The 26,659-nt window shown below is 36.6% G+C and overlaps 1 protein-coding gene across 1 annotated transcript; it reads left to right on the top strand.

The window, feature by feature from the left end:
- Positions 1-1,953: 1,953 nt before the first annotated feature.
- On the top strand, positions 1,954-26,269 carry LOC135635691 (NAD-dependent malic enzyme 59 kDa isoform, mitochondrial-like). Its single transcript, XM_065146942.1, has 19 exons — positions 1,954-2,178; positions 3,606-3,702; positions 5,977-6,095; positions 6,207-6,374; positions 9,203-9,331; positions 9,577-9,637; positions 15,003-15,106; positions 15,187-15,270; positions 15,387-15,493; positions 15,938-16,040; positions 16,921-17,034; positions 17,245-17,310; positions 24,366-24,438; positions 24,541-24,627; positions 24,715-24,769; positions 24,844-24,915; positions 25,577-25,639; positions 25,877-25,991; positions 26,137-26,269. The coding sequence occupies exons 1-19, from the start codon at positions 2,053-2,055 to the stop codon at positions 26,206-26,208; spliced, it is 1,815 nt and encodes a 604-aa protein (XP_065003014.1). The 5' UTR covers positions 1,954-2,052; the 3' UTR covers positions 26,209-26,269.
- The last annotated feature ends 390 nt before the right edge of the window (positions 26,270-26,659 follow it).

Genomic DNA, 26,659 nt, shown 5'->3' with positions numbered 1-26,659 from the left:
ATACCTTAGATTCGACGATAGTATACTTATAGATCAAAAAAAGTCTTTCTAAGTAAACATTGAAAGGTATGTGTCTTAATATTTAAAGATCTATTGTTATTTTGATTTCAGATTTTGACATTAATATTTGTTACATAATAGTGAGATTTTTATGTTTACACCGAAAGCTTAAAATATTTTTAGAATTTATTTTTTTTTGATGTCATTATCATATGAACATGTGTCCGTAGCCATGCACACTTAACTCCCTTCAAAATGAAATTATACTAGTCAAAATCATCACAAACCTATTAAGTGTAATCTCCTAAGATAAGCCTTCTTATATGATACAATAACTTTAAATTTTTTTTGAATATCTATAATTATTTTGAGAGTATAATCAATATTTATCATAACTTGATTTTTAATTTGATTTGTAATGAAAAAACTATTGCATTCCTTATGATCCCTATTTAATCTTGGCAAATTATATTCTTGCTTTTATGAAATTTGATAATTTGAAACCTTCGATTCCACCACGACCTATTATCATTCATTAGCAATTGGAAACTATATATTTTACTTTTATCTCATAATTTATAGTCGCATTTGATCTCAAAATTTCTTCCAATTACATAGTATTATTTTAAGGTTTTTAAAAATTCATCCCTATCTCTAAACATAAAAAATATCTAACAAAATAACTTCACTGTGATTCAAATACCATACTTGACTAATAAAAAGATCAATATAGAAATGATTATCATGTTTAGCGTAAACATTTGTTCAATATTATTATATATGTTTTCACTTAAAATAACTTATCAGCAACATCTAATGCATCATAAATATTATGATTAATGTCACATTTAGCCTATGGTATTATTATTTCTTTAGTCAATTTATTTTTGAAAACATTATTACTATCATAATCTTCATTACAATAAAATATATCATTTAAGTTTATGGTGTTAATTTTGACCCAAACATATTATCTCATCTAATGTCTAAGTATTAATATAATCAAGAACTAAAAATAGTTCATCAAGAAGTGGATCATATCCCTACAATGAGATCATTAGAAAACAAACATATAATTTAACAATCCATGAACCGATATATAAAATGGGTTATAACAACTTCCAGCAGAGGAAGAAAATAAAAAATATAAATACCAGTCCATTCATCAAATAAAATAATTGAATGCAAAGATCATCTATTTCTTTCTCCTCGTATTCTTATTTTTCGAACAATGTGGAGGGAGCAGAGAGCGAGGCCGGACGACGATGTTGAGTGACATTGATATGACCTCAAACTATAACTGTATTGAGTCTAAATAGTAAATGTTAATAAAAATAATATGAACGAAACAGGCAACGTTCTTTCCTCGACCTACGTCTTCGATCCACGTGTCCACCACCTTTCGTCAGACGAATTCGCATCTGTTCTATTCCCCTGTGCGTGCGATGCCTCGCGGATAACTCTACTTTTCGGTGATATTGTTCCGTAGAATCCAATAGAAAGCCAGGAAACGTTCGATTAATCTGATCCGCGAATGCTTTCAATGAATTAGGAACGTAATGAGCGGGAATAATATAAGAATATCATATATACCTAAAATTTCATAAAAGGCTACATAATCATAATAAATATTATTTCATTCCAATTTATCGGAAGATGATAAATGAATTATATATATATATATATGCATAGTATATGAGACATGAGACAATAAAGCCTTTTATCATGTCTCTTCGTTTCCACGAATCCGCATCTGTTCCATTATTCTGTCCGTGCGATGCCTCGCGGATGACTATATCTTTGCCCGGTGGCAGGCATCTGAAATTGTTTTGCGGCCCCATAGGAAGCCAGGAAACGTTAGATTAATATGATCCGCGGGTACGTGCAACGGGAGACGTCGGCATGTCTCCCCATGGCCGCCACTACTCATAAATCCCACGACGGGGAAGAAAAGTCCCACCACTCATTTTTAAGAGCTCTGGGCGAGGGAGCCCCGAGTAGAGAGGAAGAGGGCAAGGCAACGTCGCCGATCTCTACGATCGAAGCAGCGGAATGTGGAACCTCGCTCGAGCGGCATGGAATCTGCGGCAGGCGCGGCGGTTGTCGATGTCGATCCCAGGGCCTTGCATCGTCCACAAGCGCGGCACCGACATCCTCCACGACCCTTGGTTCAATAAGGTCCGGTGCTTGTTGGTGATTTCTTGATGCTTTCGAGGTGACCTCTCGCGGGATTCCAGTGGGTTCCTCGGACTTCGATCTGTTTCTTTCTTGATCTTACCCCTGGTCCAGTAAGGTCCTCTGCGGGTCTGTTTCTCCCTTCTTTTGGTGGTTTAGTGATGATCTTTCTTGGTTTCTTGCGAGAGCTTGTTGGAATTCAGTGGGGCACTTTCGTTTGTTACTTTCTTGATCGTACGCGGGGTCGATGAGGTGCGATTTTTGTTTATTGCTTTCTTGGTGATCTTTCTCGGAATTGAACGGGACAGTGGGGGGCTTTGATTTGTTACTTTCGGGGGTTTTTTTTAAAGAATCATTGATTTGGGGTCAAGAAGAATCATAGATTTGGGTCTCATGACAACGAGGGAGTGCTGAGACGTTTTGGGAATTTTCTTTTCTTTTGGTTTCTGTTTTATCCTTTTAGAAAGGTTTAAGTAAATTCCTTTTACATTCAACTCATTGGTGATCTACGTTGGAATCCAGTGGGTTCGTCGGACTTTGATCTGTTACTTTCTTGACTTTACCCCTCGTTCAGTAAGGTCCGTTCCGGGTCTGTTTCCCCTTCTTTTTGATGGTTTAGTGCTGATCTTTCTTGGTTTCTTGGTGCTTTCTTGGCGAGAGCTTGTTGGATTTTAGTGGTTCGTGGCACTTTGATTTGCCACTTTCTTGATCTTACCCCGAGTCGATGAGGTGCGATCCATCTCTGTTTTCTTGGTGCTTCCCCGGTGATCTTTCTTGGAATTGAACGGGACAGTGGAAACTTTGTTTGGTTGCCTTCGGGATTTGTTTAAAGAATCATGGATTTGTTACTTTCTTGATTTGTTTATAGAATCAGGGAGTTCGGAGTGTACCACGTCAAGACAATTTAGGATTTTTTTTTTCTGTTGGTTTCTATAATTGTCTTTTAGAAAGGTTTAGATGAATCTTTGTACATTCAAACGTTGGCATTTTCCCTGACTTCAATTTATGCAATTAACTTTAGGCAAGTATCAAACTTCAATTTATGCAATCAAGTTGTGACAAATCATTTATGACTTATTTCCAGTCCAGCTTTGTTTCCCCTTATTTTGGTAATTTCTTGTTTTTTTATGGGTGAACTTTATTGGAATTGAATTGGTTGGTAGGGATTTACATACGTTACTTTCTTGATTTGTTTAAAGAATCATAAATCGGGCTTCATGAGCAATGGAGTTCAGTGTGAGACAATTTGGAAAAACTTTTACTTCTGTTGTCCATAGTTGTCATTTAAAAAGTTTTGTATTTATCCTTTTTTTTCATTCAACATATTGGCACTTTTGGTTAAGTTCCCTGACTTAAGACAATTATCAAACTTGAACTGATCTTTCAGTTTATGCATACGGTTGACTCGTTTAGAACTTATTTTGGATCAGGATACTGGTTTTCCTTTGACAGAAAGAGATCGGCTTGGGCTTCGTGGTCTCCTTCCTCCTCGTGTTATATCGTTTAAGCAACAATATGAGCGTTTTAGTGAGTCGGACAATTTCTTAGTTATATTTGCTATATTCAATTATGTAAAATTTTCATTCTTTGATTGTCGAACATGTTTCTTCATGCAATTTTTTTGTTGAAATTTGCATATGAATGAATTTGGTGGCATGAAGAACAATCCAAACCAACTAAATTACTTTGAAGAAAAGATGAATGCTCAGAGCGTAGTTTTGCCACTACAGTATGGAATTTGATGATAATTTAATTCCATCTATTCTTGTAGATTTGTGAATAGGTACTCTTCATATATGTGTGTAGTTTTGTGTTCTGGCAGACTTTTTATGGTCAGAGAGTAACTCACGATCTATTGTGACTGAATTTTTTTGGAATATGCCAGCAGCATTTAGATCAGTTGTCACACTTCTCAAGATCAGTATTATGTTCTTCTTTCCATGTGTAAACTTTCAGTGTAGTTGTAAATTTTTTTTGCTTAGGTAGATTCATTTTCTTTATTTATTTGACTTACAGTAAGTTGATACTGCTATCAGTCATGTTTTTCTTACTATTAATTTAACTGCAATTTCAGTGTTCTTAAGCATAATGCAACTGACCCTCTTGATAAAAATCGAATTCAGATGAAAATTCAACTGAGTTAGTTTGACCTACTTGAATTTTTCATTAGATGTGACAGCTGTAACATAAGGTGTAGGAATGCTTTCTGTTTGTTTTACATTGAAGATGATTATATCTGCTACATACAATGCTGCACCTGGGCTCTCTTAGTTGCATCATTCTTTCTAATTCAGCACCAGTAAACATAATTAGGGGAATTTCTCCAACTAATTATATTGCATGCTTATATTAGTGCACATACACTTGGTAAAACATCTTACTTATATCTTAAAAACTCACTTGCCCTCTGGATTTTATGGGCTTTTGAACCCTAAAGAAAGCAACGGAGCATTAGTTACTCATACCAAGATTTCGGATCTTCCCTTTATCGTGAGTGAAATTGGATGCTGGATTCATTGTTAAATCTTGTTTGTGGTTTATTTTTTAGAACAATTTTTCTACGATTGCCAAGATGGGTATTACTGTCATTTGTTTGGTTTTATCTAGATTTAATCATCACTATCAACTTGATGCTTGTCACTGAAAACACATATCATCATGAAGATCTTTGATGGAAATTCTAGACATTCTCAATTACTTGTTACCAAATGTTTTTGAGATGAGAAGTGATTTCTTTGTTAAGCATTCTTGTTTTGATGTCTTATTTAGACATGTACCTACAGATACTTCAATCCTGAGGTAAGAAAATGAAGGCATTCTGTCTCTGTGGTGCTAAGAAACTAAACGCCATATGAGAAAAAAAAAGAAGAAGAAAGAAAACCAACTATGACAGAAGGAAACCACCAATAACACTGAAAAATACACAACTATTGGTCCTCTTGTAGTCTTGTGGCCTCGTTTTCTGGTTCCACTTTCCTCTCCTCCATCCAAACCAACTGGCTTCATGCATGAGGTGGTTTCCTTATTGAAACCCTAAAATTCAAAGGGTCTAAGCTATTAGCTTAAATGTTTAGATCATTCTCAGATTGGATTGGCATGGTTTATGATAAAAAATGTTTTTTTGAATGTTTAGAGGACCTGTTGGATAAGGCTGTTTGTTTGGTACCAAGATCAGTGGTTCGTGTTGCATCTTGTTAACCAAATGGATACAGAAGATCTACCCATATTGGGGAAGCTGATTGATATTACAACACCTCTCACCTATATAGTCAATGATGAGTCTATGTTTGTTTTAATTGTATCAAGGATAATCTACAATTTGTTGATGTTCATTAATTATGATACAGTGCTGACCGCTGAATATGTTAGATACAAATTTTAGCCTTAATAATGATTGCTCAACTTGTTGCACCTGGATTGTTTTTTCTGGTTTGGGTCACAAATGACATGCTTACATATAATAATCTTTGTAGTTAACGTTGATATTGAAAGGATTAATTGCTCAGTAATTTGATATCGAGAAGTATACTAGTTCTTATAATTCCTATTAGGCCATTTTATACAAAACTCATCGAACTTAACCAAACAACAAAATCTATAATTTTATTCTATGTCAAACCATGAAGCTTGGTGGTGTAGATCCAATCAAGTAGCTGAATATATCTTATTTTACAGATAACATCATTATTTTGGTGGGTTAGATCCTTACTGAAGTATCCATGGTTTCCAATCTGCTTTTATATATTTGTTATGCTTTTACTATATTTTCTGGATTTTTATCTCTCCTCTTCTTTTTATCAGTGAATTCATATCGATCTCTAGAGCATAATACCAGAGGTGCATCTGATGTTGTTGTGTCTTTAGCCAAGTGGAGGATTTTGAACAGGCTGCATGACAGAAATGAGACACTGTACTACAGGGTGAGCTTGTTCATGTTAGTCATAGTTCAACATAAAATCTGCATGATTTGATGCTTAAAGGGATGTTGATCCAGTAAACTGACGAAGTTTTTTATAATTTGGTCTCTTCAGGTTCTCATTGATAACATCAAGGAATTTGCTCCAATTGTTTACACTCCAACTGTAGGTTTGGTGTGTCAAAATTATGGTGGCTTATATAGACGTCCACGTGGCATGTATTTCAGCGCAAAGGACAAAGGAGAGATGATGTCCATGATATATAATTGGCCATCTCACCAGGTGCCTGTGTTTATTCATTTCCTAAAAATACTTATATTTTCCCACATTTCTTGGTCAAGAAAAACTTGTTGACGTAGGCTTTGTAGCATGAGATGGTTGACAGACTGGCATGTGCCTCCATAAATACTTTTTGTTGCTTAACAATTATTTGAACAACAAAGTTAAAGAAAATTTAAACGGGAAAATTTTAATTTATACTCAACAATTATGAGAAGAGAGGCATTAAATAATTAGTCTACTAGTTCTAGTGATCAGGTGATATTGATATACAGCACAAAGATTAATATTTTCAGAAGAACTTGTTATGCTATTTTTTTGTAGGATGTATATTTTTAAGAAACTTGCAAAACCAAGCCATAAATTTGTTAGTTTATAATCCTTCATGAGCTTGTTGAAACTAAGTCTGAAATTGCTCAAATTATTTGTAATGATATTTAGCATATTAGTCATTGTAATAATAGCTTAACATGTTATTAACTGCGAGAATAGAGTAAATTGACTAGACATTTTATTGGAAGAAGGGACAAAACTGTTTACCATGTGATAAACTATATCAAAGTAGCTGCTTGTGCTAAAATCTTAATATGAGACTATAAAAGGGGTGATGTCACACAATATTTTGGCTTCATCTACCATGGTCCTGTGAAAATTGTGGAATTTAGACAAACACCGCTTAAGTAAAACACAAGAATTTCTACCCTCAATTTTTATACTTAGCATTATCTAAATCCCACCATCCATAATACCAACTGCATTTTAGTTCCGAAGGTCATTTGGTATGGAAATTTTGTAGTGATTTGAGCCTGCCCCTCAAAATTGTCTCCTATATTGCATCCTCCAGACACTGCATCTCAAATTTTAGGAAACAAGTTCCAAGGAATTCTAAAATCCCACAATTTATAAATCTTGAACAACATATCCCATGCTTGAAATCCCCCAGTAAAATGCAATTTAATTATTACATGATACTTGGAACAATCCAATTTTGGAATTTGGATGGTTACTTTGAAAAGTTTCAAGAAATCCTAGGATTACAACCCCATACAAAATGAGACCTTCATGTTATACGTCTTTCTGAGCAGTTTGTTTGACATAGCTTTTAATTGTGTTCAATTAATTATAACAATTAAAGGTCTATTTGGTGTTTCTTTCTCCATTTATTTTGAAGCTGCCTTTTGTATCTTTGGAGTGAGTTCCTTTTGTTGCTGTTGTCGTTGGTGGTGTAACCATGTTTCTGTAGCATGATTATGCAACCCTTTTTATATTGAATTGTAATGTTTCTGCAGCTTTTTCTGCTATGTTTGGCTATATATATGGTTGTAATATGCTGTAATTCCCACTAGCCACGATAAGAATTTTGTCATTTAAGTACAGATAAGAGGACAATTGGCCTATATAAGGCATGAAAATAATCTGAGGAAGAGCTAAAAGTAAAAGAGAAGACAAAAGAAAGTAATAAGAAACAAAGAGGGCAAAAAATGTAGCAAAAATGAAAAGAAAAGTTTATGGGCCTGCTCTCTGTGTGAATTGTAATGTTTCTGCAGCTTTTTCTTCTACGGTTGGCTATATATGCTGTTGTATTGTGCTGTAATTCCTGCTAGCCACAATAAGAATTTTATCATTTAAGTACATATAAGTGGAGAATTGGCCAATATTTGGCAGGAAAATATTCTGAGGAAGAGCAAAAAGTAAAAGAGAAGATAAAATAAAATAATGAGAAACAAAGAAGGCAAAGAGGTAGGAACAAGGAAAAGAGAAGTTTATGGTCCTGCTCTCTGTCTGGCTGTACAGCTGTTAAGTTTGTTCTCTATCACATACTGCCTACAGTCTGTAGGCACCAAATATACAGTGTAGTCTTAAATTATAACTTAAGTTCATTGGAGATTAATGTGGTACTACCACATCCAATTTCAACATGGTGCTAACAAATCTAATCTGTATTTACTGATAGTACCTGCTTCTCTTGTGCAACGATCTCATTTTAGTATTAGGGCGGCTGTGGAGCATGTACAATCACATGCAGTGTTTTCTTTCATATAATTTTAATTATTCTAATATGGATTAATTATGGCAGAACTAGTTAAATTTCAAAACCTTTTCAACAACACTTGGTCAAGAGTGAGACAGATAACTTTCTCATCAGGGATGCTTATCCAATTTACGTTGCAGCTGTTGGTGCAGCATGTTGGTTTGCAGCCCAAGCCTTCTCGAAGGCAGGTTGGGTTTGGCTTGGCCCATCTGAGTGCAATCCTGCTTATAAAAGCATGATGATAGTGCAGGAACGGATCTGTAATGAAGTTTAATTATCTTTTACAATTTTTTGTTTTAGGAACATAAAAAAATAAAGAAAGATTACTATGACAAATTAATGTTTCTAATGGTCAAAAGGGTTTACTGGGCAATACAGCTAATTACTGTTTTAGTTTTCTTGAGTGCCTACTTGTTCAATACCTTTGAAGTATCTTGATAGTTCAATGATTGAAACCCAGTTGGCATAGACAGCCATGTTGGATTGCACATTTAGAATCTTAAACTTTGAATTTCTTGTTTTTCTAATTTCAAAATTTCTTTTGTACTCTGTCTTTTTATCAAATCTTAATTAGTATCAAAATCGACGTCCATATTTGTTTAGGAAGCTTTTGACTGGCACCTGATTTTTGTAGTTGATGATGAAAAAATACTTTAATATCTTCTTATGCAAAAAGTATATATGTTTCTATATTCTTTTCGTTTTTTAATGTTTATAATTTTGAACTTTTTTAGCCAAGCTTGCAATAAAAACCAGTCGTCTTATTTTTTTTATCATGTGATTATCCTATTGGTCTTAGGTAGACATGATAGTGGTGACAGATGGGAGCCGTATTCTTGGTCTTGGTGATCTTGGAGTTCAAGGTATTGGAATCCCCATTGGAAAACTTGACATCTATGTTGCAGCTGCTGGAATCAATCCACAAAAGGTAAGTTTTTATTCAGCTCCTCACCATATGTGTATTGAGTTTCTGCTGCCTGGAGAAGTAGGTACCCCTGAAATTCTGTATGCACATTATGAGCATTATATGCTTGATATCTCCCTATACAGGGGCCAGCTACAGTTGATCAATTTCATCCCTTATATCTCCTTGGTTTTGTCATCATTGGTGTTTGGCAATAGTGCTAATTCTATAGTCAAACTCATGATTAATCATATTTATCATCGTGGCAGATACTTCCAGTTATGTTGGATATGGGGACCAATAATCAGAAGCTTCTTGAAGATAATCTTTGTGCGTACATATGCAAGGATCTGTTCCTTTTTTCTAAATTACGTGTGAAACTTTGAAATGTACAAATGCAGTTTTCTTCTTTATGGTTCGAGTCAACTTCATATCTAAATATCGTATGCATGTTTTTGGTCATAGTGCATAGTAATACTTGATAGTTTTGCATGGACATTAGTCTAATTATTCATGTAATTTTGTGTAGAATACTATACGTTAATAATGCATTTAGGAGCTTCAAAATTTTAACCATTTCTTAGGCTCAAAGTAGATATAAACCAACAATTCACCACAATGGATATTGAACACAAGAGAATATAATTTTTCTCATTCATTGATATTTTCTGTATACAAAGGAAGATATATAGTCTGATTACAACCTGTACAACTAAGAAAATTGATTCTATAAAATATTTCATTCTAATTCATTTCTTATAATATAGGCTGATTTGATACTGATTGAGAATCCCTTAATTTTGATAATAATTAATTATGATGCTGATTTGATACTAATTGATTTGATGCTGATTTGATACTAATTCATTTCCTTAATTATGGGATTATAAAATCCCTCAATTATGGGATTCATAATCCTTTAATCATGGGATTTTGATTTTCTACGCTCCCACTCAAGCTGCCTCGAAGATGTCAATCATTCCCAGCTTGTTAGTTAGATCCTCATAAGAAGATCTTTGAAGCCCTTTGGTAAGAATATCTGCTAGTTCCTTCTTTGTAGGAATGTAAGACATGCAGACAATTCCTTCTTCGATTTTCTCCTTTATGAAATGTTGATCTACTTCAACATACTTTGTTCTATCTTGGTGCACTGGATTATGAGCAATGTTGATAGTAGCCTTTTTGTCATAGTATATTCTCATAGGAGTTTTAGTGGGTATTCGTAATTTTTTTTGAAGCATTTTTAGCCATAAGAGTTCACTAATACCTTGTGCTACTGCTCTGAACTCTGCTTCAGCACTGCTTCTAGCAACAATTGTCTGCTTCTTGCTCCTCCAAGTCACCAAATAACCTCCAACAAATGTACAATATCCTGAAGTTGATCACCTATCACTTGTTGATCTTGCCCAATCAGCATCAGTGAAGGCCTCAGTTCTTATATGATTGTCCTTTTTGAATGATAATCCCTTGCCTGGAGTTCTTTTCAGATATATAAGGATCATATATACTGCCTTTAAATGTTTTTCATGTGGTGAATGCATAAATCGACTTACAACACTCACTGCAAATATCAAGTCTGGGCAACTATGAGATAGGTAAATCATCTTACCTACCAATCTCTGATATTTGGTTGCATCAACCATGGCTCTTTGAGAAGGACATCCTAATTTATGATTGAGATCTATTGGAGTGTCCTATGGTTTACAACCAAGCATCTCTGTTTCTTTTAGAAGGTCTATGGTGTATTTCCTTTGTGAAACAAATATCTCATTCTTTGATCTTACTATTTCCATGCCTAAGAAATATCTTAGCTGTCTAAGATCTTTAATCTCAAACTCTTTGTTAGGATGTGTTTCAATTTCTCCAATTCTGAGACATCATTGCCTGTTAGGATAATATCGTCCACATAAATTATAAGAATAGCAATATCTCTCTTATATGAGTGTTTACAGAATATTGTATGGTCTGAATGACTTTGAGTATAACTATGACAACAAATTGACCTTGTGAACCTCTCAAACCGTGCAAGTGGTGATTGCTTGAGACCATAAAGAGATCTTCTAAGCTTGCATACCTTATTCGAGCCATACAAATTCTAAAAGTCGGGTGATAGATCCATGTATACTTCTTCCCCCAGTTCTCCTTTGAGAAAGGTCTTTTTCATATATAATTGATGTAAAAGCCATTCAAAATTAACTGTAAGATATAACAATACTCGAATAGTATTTAGTTTTGCAAATGGAGCAAATGTTTGTTGATAGTCAACAGTCAACACCATATGTTTGAGTAAATTGATTTGATGCTGATTTGATACTAATTCATTTCCTTAATTATGGGATTATAAAATTCCTTGATTAAGAGATTTAGAATCCTTTAATCATGGGATTTTCTACAGATATACTATTCATTGGGTGTCTAACTTATGATGAAGTGAAAACTTAATTTGAAACTGATTTTGAAGATGATTTGACTAGAGTGAAGCACATAATAATGGATGATAGGTTGATTCAGCTATGTTCCAAGATGCACTAAGGATTTTAGTGCATGACACCTGTGGTTTGGTTGGCAACTCATACGGTACATGCTGCTAATATGGCACCTCTGAGGGTGATAAAAGAGTAAAGAAAAAACCACTGCAAAGAAAACTGGTGAAAAACAGACAATTACTTGCTGCATTGACCTCTGCATCGGCCTCTCTATGCTCTCCAAGCATGTTGACGAGGACAATGAATCAAAAACCAGTTAAACCAGTATATATCAACCAACATTTATCGGTTCGACCAGCAAACATGATGCAGACCACGTGATTTCACAATATCTGTTCAAAACAGAGGTTACTGGGTGGTAACCTTAAGGAACTGGGCATTAATGATTAAAACTAGAGATACCAGGTGGTAAGCCACCACCTAGTATCATTGTTTTTTGTTTTGAACTTTCAGACGTCATTTTACAGTCATCCCTTGTTTCCTTTCCTCCCATGCTTATCTCTCTCTCCTCTCTCTCTTTCCCTTTCTTTCTGCTGATATCCCCTCCACTTCTTTCTCTTCCCCTCTTCTCTCCTTTCTGTTTAGTTTGTGATGATCAGTATGCTGGTGTACCATGTGCCATTACACCGGTACATACCAGATCCATGTGGGTCTAGTTAACAACTAGTACGGATCTTAGACCATGACTTAAACGTTGGCGAGGATCAAGATGTTGTGTCTATGGGTTTGAATGAATCCAAAAACTGTATTGGATTGCTCCTAATGGCAAGTCAAATGGCCAATTTGACCTTATTAAAAGGCTCAGCTGACCATGTACTGGGACCCACATTTTTGGAATGTCCATGGTAGCTTGTTGAGATTTCTTGGCAAAATATGCTGAAAACCATTGAGAAAAAAAAGTTAAGATTCCAAATAATATAAATTATATATGGTACTATGGTTGGTTGCTGTATAAAATTGAAATGATATTGTTCACCTCTATTCTTTTTCACATGTATTCTTTTTCTTCTTTCGTGAGGATGCAACTTTTGTTATCCTTAAAATGGGTGCTGCAAAAGACTTGACTATCATTGTTTCCATACATTTCCACATACATCTTATGGTACAAATATGAAATTCCTTGACTTTATCCAGATCATTTGTTTGTTATATTTATGGAGGGGAAGATTCCTTCTAGAGAATTGCTATGGATGAATATGTAGGCACTACCTCAACAAATATTCAAACTTATATCCTCCTTAGGTTAAACCATCATTAGTTTTTCCAGGTTAAGTTGAATTAGCTTGATAATTAAATTCGCTAAGTAGCACTTATTATGCATGTATAATCTGCAACTTACACCAATTTATGATTTCAATTCAGTGAAAATTTCACAGATAGAAAAGATGCTAAAATGCCAAAATGAATGCTAGATTGAATAGATATTGGAAAAGAGAATCATGACATGAGTAGCCAAAAGAGCATTCTTGGAGTAAGAAATTATCTCCAAGTTATGAAAGGATAGCAAACAATTGTATGTCTCCAACTAGGCATTTTCTTTTCTTTACGTCTGCAGATGCTTCTTTGTTTTCTCATCCAATTTCTGACATTAGAAATTGCTCTATCTTTGTAGTGTAGCATGTTAAAAAGTTTTATATATTTTCAAATGCAAATTCATGATATGAAATGAAAGTTACATGCCTATTCTAGTGGAAAGGTAGCAAATATTGTTTTGTAGAGCCTTACTAAAGAGCATTATTTCCCTTTTTCATTTTAAATACCAACATGGAACTTGGAATTCTTTGAGCCAAAATTTCTGCTCTGGTTCTTTTATGCTATTAATTTTTATAAGGAAAATATTTACCAGCTTTCATGAATTCTTCTTATGATCTCCATCTATGCCACATTACATGCTTTGATTCAGATCCAGTTTCTGCAGACGCTTGATTGTTGCCTCACTTGATTGTTTGATCTGTTTTTATGTGCCAGAAGCAGGCCAAAGAATACTTGTCATTTTCTTGGTAAAATGCTTTTGTTACATGGCAAGAATGCATGACATGGAACCTTAATTTGTCAGCTAATTTACCCATTTACTTGCAAGCTAGGCATTAATGCTCACCCTCATCTGGATTTTAGGAATGCTTTATTTGTAAATGATTTTTGTATCTCAAGTATATTCTCTCATCTTCCTAGAATATTTTTCAAATAAAATATACAACCATGCAATGTGGGAATCATGGAATCTTGTGTTGGCAAACTTGCACCATGAAAGTACCAGTTAATACACATTTATCAGTCCTTATTTGTCGACATTGCAGTGACATTCTTTTTGTCTCTTTGGTTCACTAGTACAATACAAGTCTCACTCCACCACTTGGAAGTGTATTTGTTATTGATTTTCTTTCCTTGTTTTTTTTCTTATTGTTCCATTTCCATTTCATATCCTTGACATGTTTGTGTCAGCTGGACACATGATAATAGCACTTACCATTTCAGACCATAAACCGACATGGCGATGTGCCATGGGAATAAATAATTGGTCACAACTATAATAGAACCTGATTGGTGCTTTGGTAATTATTTTTATTGGTTTGATCTTCTAGATTATGTTTCCTAGAGCACTATTTGATCTGGTACATGGAAGTAGAACAAGAACACGGAATGTTACAAATTTTGGAATGTGATACAGTAAGGTTAGGATTTTTTGGATTGTTTGATCAGAATAAAAAATGCTTATCTGGAATGTGGATCTCATTTTATTTATTATATATATATATATATTGATATTTATGCATATTCAGTCTAAATCTTTTGTAGGGTACCATAGTTTAATGAAATATAATCAACTAAAGTTTGTAGTGTACACACTAATGTTGGTAGGCGAAAGTTTGCTAGAGAAGGTAATGAAATGTATATCTTTTTTTTTCTCATTTCCTTTTTCTGTTAGGCTTGTTGGATCATTTGTTTTCATGTTTTGGATCACAAATGTTCTATGATCAGCAGAACTATCTTGATCATAAATTGTTACCTTAGCATTTTCATGTCTCATTTGTCAAGCAAGAAAGTGACTTTCGTGGTTATAATGCCTCGAACTGCCTGGCATAGAGTGGTTTAAATTCATTTTGTTGGAAAAAATTCTCTTGTTTAGTTTTGCACCATGGGTTAGATGAAAGTTACTTGGTATCGACTTTCCTGCAGTCTGACAAATTTTGACTGTACTATCTCTTTAGATTTGGGACTGCGACAGCCTAGGCTGGAGGGAGATGAGTACTTGTCTATTGTTGATGAATTTATGGAAGCTGCATTTGCACGTTGGCCAAAGGCAGTCATACAGGTGTGAATGATATAGAAGATATACTCCTAAGCAAACCTATAGGGATGGTTTTGTTGCATGATGAGTTCTCAACATTTCAGTTTGAGGACTTCCAAATGAAGTGGGCATTTGAAACTCTCCAGCGGTATCGTCAAAGATTTTGCATGTTTAATGATGATATACAGGTTATATTTAACTTGCTGTTTTTTTGTCTGACATTTCTAAAGTTGCAGCAAAGGTTGATCATGTTAGAAGAGGTGTACTGACAATTTTCTTTATGCCAAATGCGTACATTAATCAGGGAACTGCTGGTGTTGCTCTAGCTGGACTACTTGGTGCTGTTAGATCACAGGGACGACCTCTGAAGGACTTTGTGAAGCAAAAGATTGTTGTGGTAGGAGCTGGAAGGTATGTAAGAAATCTGATGATTGCATTTGCTCTTAAATAGATGTTAATAGTTACCACAAGTGATGTGTTCCTGATAAAGATTTTATTTCAGACGAATGTCTTATGCATGTTAGGATGAACAAGTATAACCAGATGGATAGAAATAATGACTGTTGAAGACCTTCCTGTTGAAGAACTTCCTGGTGTATCAGAGCATTGAGTTGACCATTGTGCAATGAGATCAATATGTTGTTTAGTAAAAGAGAAAAAAAATCCTGATTTTTCATGTTTGAATTCAGTTAGCACTTTGCTTACTCTGATCCAATCCATACCATATCCAGTTTGATGCCATCTTACCTGTACTTTTCATGCTATGCCTGATGCTTGCTTGGGCATGGCATCAAGATATTATGTTTCTATAGCATATTCTTTCATCATCTGACGTTAACCGTCTTTCATCTGCAGTGCAGGAATAGGTGTGCTCAACATGGCTAAAAAGGCTATTTCTAGAATGTGTGGAAGCAGTGGAAATGTGGAAGCAAACCAGTTCTGGCTGCTTGACAAAAATGTCTGGTTCTGTTATAGTTTCTTAACTGCATGCTGATTGTATTGTTAATTCTGTAAATGCATTTCCAATTTTTTGTTGTTGATGAGTTTACCCTCTAATCCAGTTGACATTGTCTTAGAAAATTGATTAGCTTTTGTTTTAGTTTATCTTGACAGGGTAAACATTTCACATGAAAAAAAGGATTAGATTATTAGCCAGCTACATGAAGTTTAAACTCAAAGTAGAAACAGACACCTTGTAGCAGAGCTTCTGATGCAATGAATCACTGCTTGCATGTACAAAATTTTTGGCCTACTTAAAAGTTAAAACTACTCTTATTAAGTTGAATCAAATTGTTGAATGGTGAGATCACTTATATTTCTTTACATGTTAGTTTTTGAAAGCCATTATCCAGGGCTTGAATATATCCACAAAGCAAGCCTTTGAACTTTTTCATTCTTATTTGTCTCACCATTTCTCACTTTCAATCGCCTTCTGAAGATCCTTCTGGCTTGGCAACTTGCAGAGTCAAACCTTTTAGGATAAACTTAAATTTAGAGAAAAATTCTATCCAGTCGATGTATTCAACTATGATGTATAGGATAACATTTATATCCTGAAAAATTCTGACTTATGACAGTGATTTATTATCTTCCAAAGATTATTTTATAAATCCTACTGTGAATATCATGTGAATATACTGCTAGAAATGAATTTATCTTAATTTATTTATATTTTATGTGAAATCAATTTGTAGGTTGCATTTTTATCAAATTAAAGTTCTAAGATTTAGTGGCCTAAAGCTTGGCTCTTTATATTACGGCCATTATCCATTTATGATTTGATAAGGAATTATCTTCAGAAGGTATATATTGAATTTCAATTTAAACCCTCTCTATAGGGTCTCATTACAAAGTACAGGAAGGACATTGATCCTGCTGCTGCTCCTTTTGCTCGAGGCTATGGTCCAGAAGAAGCTGAGGGACTCACAGAAGGTGCTAGTCTACTGGAAGTAGTAAGTTATTGATGAGTCTCATCTTGTACTCTGTCCTACGCTTGGCTGCATGGCTTACATAATATTGTGGAAGATGATAATATTCAGCTAGACTTGTTTCTAATATGCAAGCATTTTAATTTTGCTAACTTAATTAATATAAACAGTTTGTAATATACTAATTTTGATTATTATTAGATACTTTCTAATGTTAACAGATCATTATTGTAGGTCAAAAAAGTGAAGCCCCATGTGCTTTTAGGTTTGTCAGGAGTAGGTGGTATCTTCAATGAGGAGGTATGTTGAATGTATTTTAATAAAAAATGCTGATGATGAAATTGTACTATAGCATTTTTTCTTTAATATGCATGATGCTGATGAAAATCTGGTCTGTTTGGTCTTGCAATGACTTGCTATATCACCCGATCATAACTATTCTCAGGGATCTGGTCATCATCATTGTATCAGCACTGAGTCATGATCATGTTGAGACATTTTGTCTATTGTCCGGGGATTACATCTATCCATGTCTAACATAACATGAAACTTTTTGATAAAAATATACAAAAGAGCAGGAGATAGAAGCTTAAACATGTAGGAGTTATTTGTTGGCACCATTTACTTGTTGGAGTTTCACTTGGTTTCTGAATAGAGCAGACTTGAGCATGGTTTGATTGACATAAATAAAGTTGATAGTGAATTACCCATGGCATGTTTTTGTACTCCTATCATGATGGTTTACACCTTTACTTATCTAAAACATATAGGTGGAACCAAGGATTTAAATACCGATCATAGTGATGTGTACTGCCTGCTAGGTAATAATCTGATCACCATATTTGTCACAAGTATCACTTATATTTGTTTGCCTTAATTTTGCTCCTGTTTGATCTTATTGCTTCTATGATCCTTGATATATATATATATATATATATATATATATATATAAAAGTTCATCTCCCTTTTTATTCTTCTTAATAATTTGGACTTCATTTCCTTTTTTATTTATACTCTTCCTACTAGCATTGACACATTCCGAATAAACTTCTTTTTCATCATCTTTAATATGTTGAACATCATCCTTTGGTAAAATCCCATAAGATTTGTTCTTTTGTCTTTTTTTCAATCATACAAGCCAGCAATTCTTCTTTTACAATAGGTGGACACTTCTTGCATACTAATGCATTCTTGAAGTTCCTTACTTGATATTACGTTGCACAAAATGCCACCTCTATGGTCTTCTCACACAAGATGCAATTGTATTAGGATCTTTATGATCCTTTAGATAATCGTATTTCCAAGCAGGATCCTTTCTTGAATTTTTTGATGAATCTTCTGAATTGCTTTGTACACTTGCCATTAATCCTGAAATCCCAATAATAGTTCTAAATAACTAGAGATTAATAGTGCTAAATAGGGACTAATAACAATTCTAAATAGTGATTAATAATGCTAAATAAAGATTAGTAATTTTAAATTAGAATTAGTTCTAAATAGCAAGGTTTGTCGTATCGAAGTGTACCGCCCGGTACCGCTACAGTGCTACAGTACTATACTTTAGCAATGCTACAGTATGAAAATAAAAAATTATTCGGTACGCCCAGCACATCGGTACCGTACCGAGCCCGGGTCGAAACGTCGGTATGGTACGGTACATCGAACCTTGCTAAATAGGTCAATGGTGTTAAGGATTAATATTAGTTTTAGTTTATTATATGGTAACAGTAGTTGACACTTGACAATAGTTTTAGTTCTAAATAGGTCCGGTCACATTCTGCACTCTCATGAACCAACTATTCAAGGAGTATTTGGACAAGTTTATGGTCATCTACTTGGAGGATATCGTCGTTTACAACCAAACGCTCGAAGAGCATGTCGAGCACTTTCAAACAATTTTTAAAGTTCTCAGTGAGAACACTTTGTTCGTGAAAAAGGAGAAGTGCTACTTTGCTCAAACACATTTTATTTTTAGGGCATCGAATCGGTGAAGGTTCCATTCGGATGGACAAATCGAAGGTACAGGGTGTGGCGGAGTGGCGAACACCAAAGAAGGTACCGAAGTTGAGATTCTTCCTTGGTTATCGACGCTTCATAGCTAGGTACTCGAAGCGTGTAGCTCCATTGACGAAGTTGCTGAAGGAGCAGCCTTGGCGATGGTCAAACAAATGTAAAACGACATTCCAAGACCTAAAGGTTGCTGAGTTGGAAGAACCGGTACTTCAATTGCTGAACTATGAGAAGCCTTTTGATGTCTATGCAAATGCTTCAAACGTTATTGGGGGAGTGCTTATGTAGGAAGGTCACTCGGTGGCCTACGAGAGTCGCAAGCTTAACGAGACTGAGCGGTAGTATCCGGTGCACGAGAAAGAGATGACAGCGGTGGTCCACTGTCTATGAGTTTAGCGGCACTACCTTCTTGGAATGTGTTTTGTGCTAAGGACGGACAACATCGCGTTGAGCAACTTCCAAACTTAAAAGAAACTCTCTCCAAAGTAAATATAATGGTAGGACTTCCTAGCTGAATTTGATATGTCGATGAAATAAAAGCTCGAAAGAGCAAATGTTATGGTTGATGCATTGAGCAGGAAAGTGGAGCTAGCGAATGCCATGCAATTGGAAGGCGGAGGCCAAGCAAGTCAGCTACACTCCAACTTTCTTTCTAGGATCAAGGATGGATTGTATGGTGATCCCCAGACAGTAATCCTGATACAATTGATCAAATAGGGCAAGGCATAATGATTTTGGGTCTAAGAGGGACTCTTCTACACCAAAGGGAATAGGGTTTTTATTCGTCGAGCGGACAATTTAAGGTGTGAACTTTTGAAAGTATCACGATTCCCTTTGGGCAAGACATCCGGGTATTCACGAAATGTTGGCACTCGTAGAGAGGGCCTTCGATTGGCCGAAGATGGGGACTGATGTGGAGGAATATGTTCGGACGTGCCTTACTTGCCAGCAAGATAAGGTAGAGCAACAGAAGTTGGTGGGACTTATGGAGTTGCCCATACCAGAAAAGTTGTGCGAGAGCATTTCTTTGAACTTCATATCAAGCTTGCCGATAGTAGGGAGATTCGGATTGATACTCATAGTGGTTGATTGGTTTTAAAAATATGCAACATTCATTGTTGCACCCCTATACTGCTCAACGGAGATGGCTAAGTTGATGATGAAGAATGTGGTGAAGTATTGGGAAGTCCTGCATAATATCATCCGCAATCGAGACACGGTTCTTAAGATGATTCTGGACCAAGCTATTCAAATTGCTGGGATTTAAGTTATACTTCTCCACAACAGTGATTGAAAAAGGCGCTTGGGCGAGGCGAGGCGAGGCCCGAGCGCCTCGCTAATGTCCCAGGTGGCGCGCTTCAAACAAGCGCCGCCTGGGCGCTTTGAGCGAGCGCCTGGGTAAACCAAGGCGACCGAACCAGAATTTTAGGTCTGGTTCGGTCCTGGTTCAGTTGTTAGTTGGTTCAATCGAACCAACTAAACCGATATAACCCCAACCCTAACCCTTACCCAACCCTAACCTACTGCCGCTGCCGATCGCGATCGCAATCTCGCTGCTCGTCGCTCCTGCTCCTGCTGCTCGCCGCTGTCGCTGCTCGCGCCTCCCGCGAGCCTTCCCGTTGCTCGCGCCTCCCTCGAGCCCTCCCGCTGCTCGCGCCTCCCTCGAGCCCTCCCGCTGCTCGCGCCTCCCGCGAGCCCTCTCGCTGCTCGCGCCTCCTGCGAGCCTTCCCGCTGCTCGCGCCTCCCTCGAGCCCTCCCGCTGCTTGTGCCTCCCGCAAGCCCTCCCGCTGCTCGTGCCTTCCGCTCCCTTTCCCTTTCCCGCTGCCGCCACTCGCCGCTGCTGTTGCTGCCGCTCGCCGCTGCTTCCTCGTTTCTCCATCAGGCTCAGTATACAGTATACTCTTAATATTAAGTTTATTTGAATTTTGAAATGATTAATTTTCTGTTAATAGATTAATAAAATATTATTTTGATTTTAATGTTGTTAATTTTTATTTATTTGAAATTATTAATTATATTATATATTTTTATATTTTGCGCCTCGCTTCGCTCGAGCGAGCGCCTAGCGCCTCGGGCGTTTGTGGACCTTGGCGTCTTTTGGCGCCTAACGCTTTTTAAATCACTATTCCACAATCCTCCACTCCAATCCTCCACTATGTGAGTGCCAACCAATGGGATTGGTGAAGTTGTTGGACATAGTCTAATTATTCTACAACTTACAATAGAGCTCTGCATCCAACAAGAGCCCCTTTGAGATCATTACGGGATAGCAGTCGTTGACTCATCACACCTTAGTGATCGGTTATATTGGGAGTAGTCTGTCAACATATCACTTTGTTAAGGAATGGTATTGAAATGCAGATAGTGCTTGGGCTTAGTTGGAGAAGACGACTAAAAAGATGAAGAAGTGGGCAGATTTGGGAAGGCGACCACAGGAGTTTAAAGTTGGTGACTTGGTGTTAGTAAAGATCCAACCAGTATTACTCCAGTTCTTTAGAAATAAAGTGCACAAGGAATTGGTGCGGAAGTATGAAGGACCCTTCCCAATTATTAACAGCGTAGGTAATGTTTTCTACAAGTTGCAACTGTTGGCGTGGTTCAAAATTCACAATGTCTTCCACACAAGCAACTTGAAAACCTACTACTCAGATACGTAAGATGCTTCTTGAGGTGTTCCAACTCAGCTACCTCCACCAGAGCCTCCTATAATAAGCGAGTTGAAACCATTTTAGCGGATCGCAAGACAAAGCTACACAACGGAGCAAAGCAGATCGAGTACTTAGTGAAGTGGTGAAAGCTTCCCCGAACAGAAGCTAGTCGGGAGCCTAAAGACGCCCTGCAACACAAAGAAGCAGTTAATAAAGCCCTACTATTACTTTTTACTATGCTTAGTTGGTTCGATCGAACCAACTAAGTTACTGTTCAGTCGAATTAGAGTTGACCATTTGATTTGATTACTCGCCTTCAATTGGGCACTCACTTGAGGCACCCATCGCTTGGGTTTAGACGAGCGCCCAAGCAATGCTTCACTGAAGCGCGTCGCTTGGCAATTGTGCGAGGCTCTTGAGCCTCGCCTTGTTCGAGCCCTTAGGTGAGCGCTCGGGCGCCTTTTCAAATCACTGGAAAGAATAAATTCATTTTTGTGCTCTATTAAGTACCATCTCTCTTATTTACTAGAAACTCTATACAATGCATAAATACTAAGTACCTTTTCTCGTATTTATTAGAAACTATATGCAATGCATAAAAAAATGTTCTACAAGTTCACAACATAATTTCATTGTATTTTATTATTAAAAATTAATGATTCAGATCTATCATCTAGGAATATTGACCATGATGCATTTTAAGAGTATTTTTGTGGTCAAAATTTGTTCTGCTTCTAATATATTTTTATCCATGGAGCAATTTTAGGTGAACAGAATCAGAACCTAAAGACTCGTAGGTATCTTGTCTTCCAAAATATAGTTTCTATTGATTACAATCTTGTACGAATTGATCCTGAGATAATAGTGCGTAGAAATGGGGCCTAAAATAGTAAGACTTTCTCAAGAAGAGGTATTTTAAAAGTCATAGTAGGTACAGACATCATAGTGGACCTACCAAACCAAAATGTTATAGTAGCTCATGGAATGATCATTATCTTTCTTTTCTTTTCATTTTTTTTATTGCATAGGATAAGTAGCGAAGGTGGGATTCGAGCTCAGTGTCGTGCGATAAACTGATGAAGCCTTTACCACATTAGGCATGCAAGGTTTTACTCTATTGAATTATGGGGCTAATTTGTGTCTCCTTCAAAACCTCGCATTTCTGTATTTGTCTAGACTCTTTTTAAGTTGCTGGAGTTCTGCAGTATCTTTTGCTGATGGGATAAGCTTACATGTGGTGCTTGGAAAGGTGTAGATTTTCCCAAGGATTTTAATTTCGAATGATACCACCCGCTACCAGACGGTATCAACCTGGCTGCGGCGAGGGAAGAAGAAGCGTCGAGGAAAAAGAGGGAGAAGACGCTCGAAGAAGAGGGAGAATCGGGAGAACCTTAACACTTTTCGATCCGGCGTCGCCCTCCCTCGATAATCCTGATCCAGAAGGTAACGGGGAGGCAGTGGCTCGGCTTCTTCTTTGCTGCGTTCTTCGCCGAAGGCCGGAGATGCCTATGGCATTTACCGCGTTCTTCGCCGACGGTTGGAGGCGTCTGTGACCTTTAACACCTTTGTCGAATGCCGTAGATGAGGAGAAGATCGGTCTTCTCCTCGTCTAACGCGACGAGGAGAAGAAAAGGAGGCGACGTCATCGAAGTAGCGTATGCCTCCTTTTTTTTAATATATATATATATATATATTGAGTCGTACACCCTAGCATACCGCTCGGTACGCTTGTACTATATCGAGCAAAGCTCGAAACACTCGTACGATACGAAATTACGGACCTTGGATTTTCCTGAACAAATGTGCCTTTGAGGTCGTGTGGCAAGTTCCTCTTTTGCATTTATTTGTTTTTACTATTGATTTGCATCAGGTGTGGTTTGATGTCATTTTTCATGGGTATTCATAAAATTATGCTGAATTATTGATTGACATCTCATAATGGAATTCTCTGTTGCCAAACCAAGTATGAGATATTGGAACTAGTACTAGAATTCAGGATAGGGATGACCACATTAAATCATTCGATTAGCTTTTCAGAAAACAAAGTAAAATAATATGAAAAAAATAAAAAACAGAGGAAAAGTTAAGGGGGATGTTTTTGCATATGGTTTTGTCCAAAATGATATAGCAGAAAAGTAAGGTCTGACACTAGAAACTGTGGGGTAAGTTTTGCCAACTTAGCACTGGAAGCTAAACATATTGTCACGAACGGTCGTCGCGCACCCGCAACAACTCCGTTCAACGAGCCGTTCGTCTCTCTCATCTTCATGTACAGATACTTGGCAGCCTGTTTTGCCTTGGTTTTGAGTCATTTTGCTTGTAAAAATGTAAGTTCGAACAAGCAATATCGCAAGGGCGAAGCGCGACTTAGGCAACGCAAGCTAAGTTCGTGTCTTTGCCGCAAGGGTGCCTCGCGACTTAGGCAATGCAAGCTAAGTTCGCGTCTTGGCTGCAAGGGTGCATCACGCCTTAGGCAATTCCAGCTAAGACCGTGACAATATGGTGAATCATGTACAAAAAACTGTGGGGTAAGTTTTGCCAACTATATGACATGATTAGCTTGACAGTCCTTAAGTTGTTCTCATTCTTAATTGATGTCCTACTCTGGTGATCTCAATAGACTGTTTGTATGATTTTCATGATTATCACCAATCCTGATTGTTATCAATCCTGATGTCCTACATACTTTTCTTTTAGGTGCTTAGGGCTATGCAAGATTCTGATGCCTCTCGCCCTGCAATATTTGCTATGTCAAATCCCACAATGAATGGTTATGTTTCTTAAGCCTGACACAGTATTTAAAAATTACTTTGGCAAAAAATTATTCTCTGGCTAAAGAGCATATCTTCTGTTTTGTCTTTATGATGAGCAGCTGAATGCACTCCCAAGGATGCATTCAAGTATTCCGGAGATAATATAATTTTTGCTAGTGGAAGCCCTTTTGATAATGTAGATTTAGGTTAGCACTCTCTTTTTTTTGTGTAATTCTATATTTTTTTAGGATGCATATGATTCTTTGTTTCTTACGTTGTTTTTTAAATTTCAGGAAATGGTAAAGTAGGCTATGTCAACCAAGCAAATAATATGTATCTGTTTCCTGGGTATGATTCTCTGATGAAAGTCTTAGTTTACATCAAGATTAGAGAAGTATAACTAATGAGAGAGAAATTTTCAGGATTGGTTTAGGCGCTCTTCTTTCAGGTGCTCATATTATTTCAGATGGGATGCTTCAAGCTGCATCTGAATGGTAAGTCATGACTGGACAGGAACTCATAATAAAAACAAACTGCTTATTCCATGCTGCATCTGAAGAACACGTTAAATTGGGTAGGTCACGTGATAAGGCATTTCATTCAATTTCTTGAGGTGGACTTTGTTTAACTAGAAAATAGTGAAATACTCTGGAAGATGGGAGCCTTGTTGGTTCACTCTTTGGATTTGATATAACTAGAAAATAGTCAAATACTTTGACTTGAGTAGTAAGCATATTGGTTAATAGACAAATTCTATGGTTTGTAAACTTTTACGGATGGTACTGTGGTAGTTCAGCGATGCTCTTTTAATTCTAACTACCAAGAAAAGTTTGCTTATAATTGATATTTGGTGATTGAGATGTATGTGCATTATTATTTGAATGGATGTTCAACATTCATCGCCTTCAGAAAACTTATTCTCCATGTTCTGGAAAAGTCTGCACACTTTTGAACTTCCTCACAACTTTTTGTCATGGGTGCTCGCTTACTGGATTCTCCTTTTGTTGATTATGTTAATTACTCTAGTTTGTACACAGGGCTGAGTTATACAGGCCTGATGTAAAATTTCTATCATCACATGTCATTCAGTTTTTAGATTTGATTCAATCTTAGTTTTTCTAACTAAAATATCTGACTTATTGTTGCTTAAAACAGCCTTGCGTCATATATCACAGATGAAGATATCCAACAAGGAGTCATCTTCCCTTCCATCTCTAGGTAAAGTGTGCATATCAAAAGAGTAAAAAAATTACAGTTACATTCATGGCGTGCAAAGTATCAACTGATGGTCAAGGAGCACGCATGATAATGCTTGTACAAAAACAAAAACATTCTGATACTTTCTCTACTTAATCCAACTCAACATTTAACATATTTAGTTTTGCCCTTTTACTAGCCAGTTTTTTCCGCTACAAATATCCTGCAATGACATTTACCTATAATATCCTGATCCAGTATTAGGCATATTACGACACAAGTTGGGGCAGCTGTGGTATGCACAGCTGTTGCTGAAGGCCTTGCCGAAGGGCATGGTAAAGTGGATCTCAAGGAGCTCTCGCACATGTCAAAGGTACGAAGATGCTTCTTTTCTAAGAATTATTGAATAGATGTTCTGTTTTTTTTGGTCAAGTATTTGGTTTCAAGAGTGGTAAATGGATAGTTGGGACTTGCAATTGAGATGGTTTTAAAAGTGCCTTTGCTGTGTATTATCCCAGGAAGAGACAGTGGAGTATGTAGCTCGCAATATGTGGTACCCCGTTTACAGCCCTCTTGTTCAAGAGAAATGAAGTTGCCATTGTCAGCGGATGCAGCCATTTTGTGGGGCTGTTCGTTTTCTCGGCCCCCCCCCCCCCCCCCCCCCCCCCCCCCCCCCCCCCCGCTTTTTCCAAATAAAGAAATATCATATGTAAGAAGTTTTGAAACTTAAATATTCAGCACGCAGTATTTTTTTCATGTCGATGCTAAAAGCCTTACTAATCTAATAAGATGCAAACATGTGACGAACATCTGTTACAATCATGAGCTTGCTTCCGTCGACCAACTCATTACAATTTGCTTAAATCACGTAAATGAGTTGATTCTGTCGTAAATGTTATCCACGAACCTGTGCATGAAGATGCCAAAGATGTGCCGAAACGTAACCCAATTGACAAATCTCGGTGCGATATAAAAGGTAAGTTAAAAGAAAATCTCTATCTCAATATCGGCCTTTTATGCGATGTGTGTTTGTTTCTGTCA

This window comes from Musa acuminata, chromosome BXJ3-4, assembly GCF_036884655.1.
Source record: "Musa acuminata AAA Group cultivar baxijiao chromosome BXJ3-4, Cavendish_Baxijiao_AAA, whole genome shotgun sequence".
Lineage (NCBI taxonomy): Eukaryota > Viridiplantae > Streptophyta > Magnoliopsida > Zingiberales > Musaceae > Musa > Musa acuminata.
The sequence above is the reverse complement of the archived record's forward strand: the minus strand, read 5'-3'. Positions and strand labels throughout refer to the sequence as shown.

Excerpts from the sequence above, each read along its gene's own strand:
- LOC135635691 (XM_065146942.1), top strand. The coding sequence starts at position 2,053 with ATGTGGAACCTCGCTCGAGCGGCATGGAATCTGCGGCAGGCGCGGCGG. Across the intron at positions 17,035-17,244 it reads GTGCTAGTCTACTGGAAGTA|GTCAAAAAAGTGAAGCCCCA; the intron begins GTAAGTTATTGA and ends TCATTATTGTAG. Across the intron at positions 17,311-24,365 it reads GTGGTATCTTCAATGAGGAG|GTGCTTAGGGCTATGCAAGA; the intron begins GTATGTTGAATG and ends CTTTTCTTTTAG.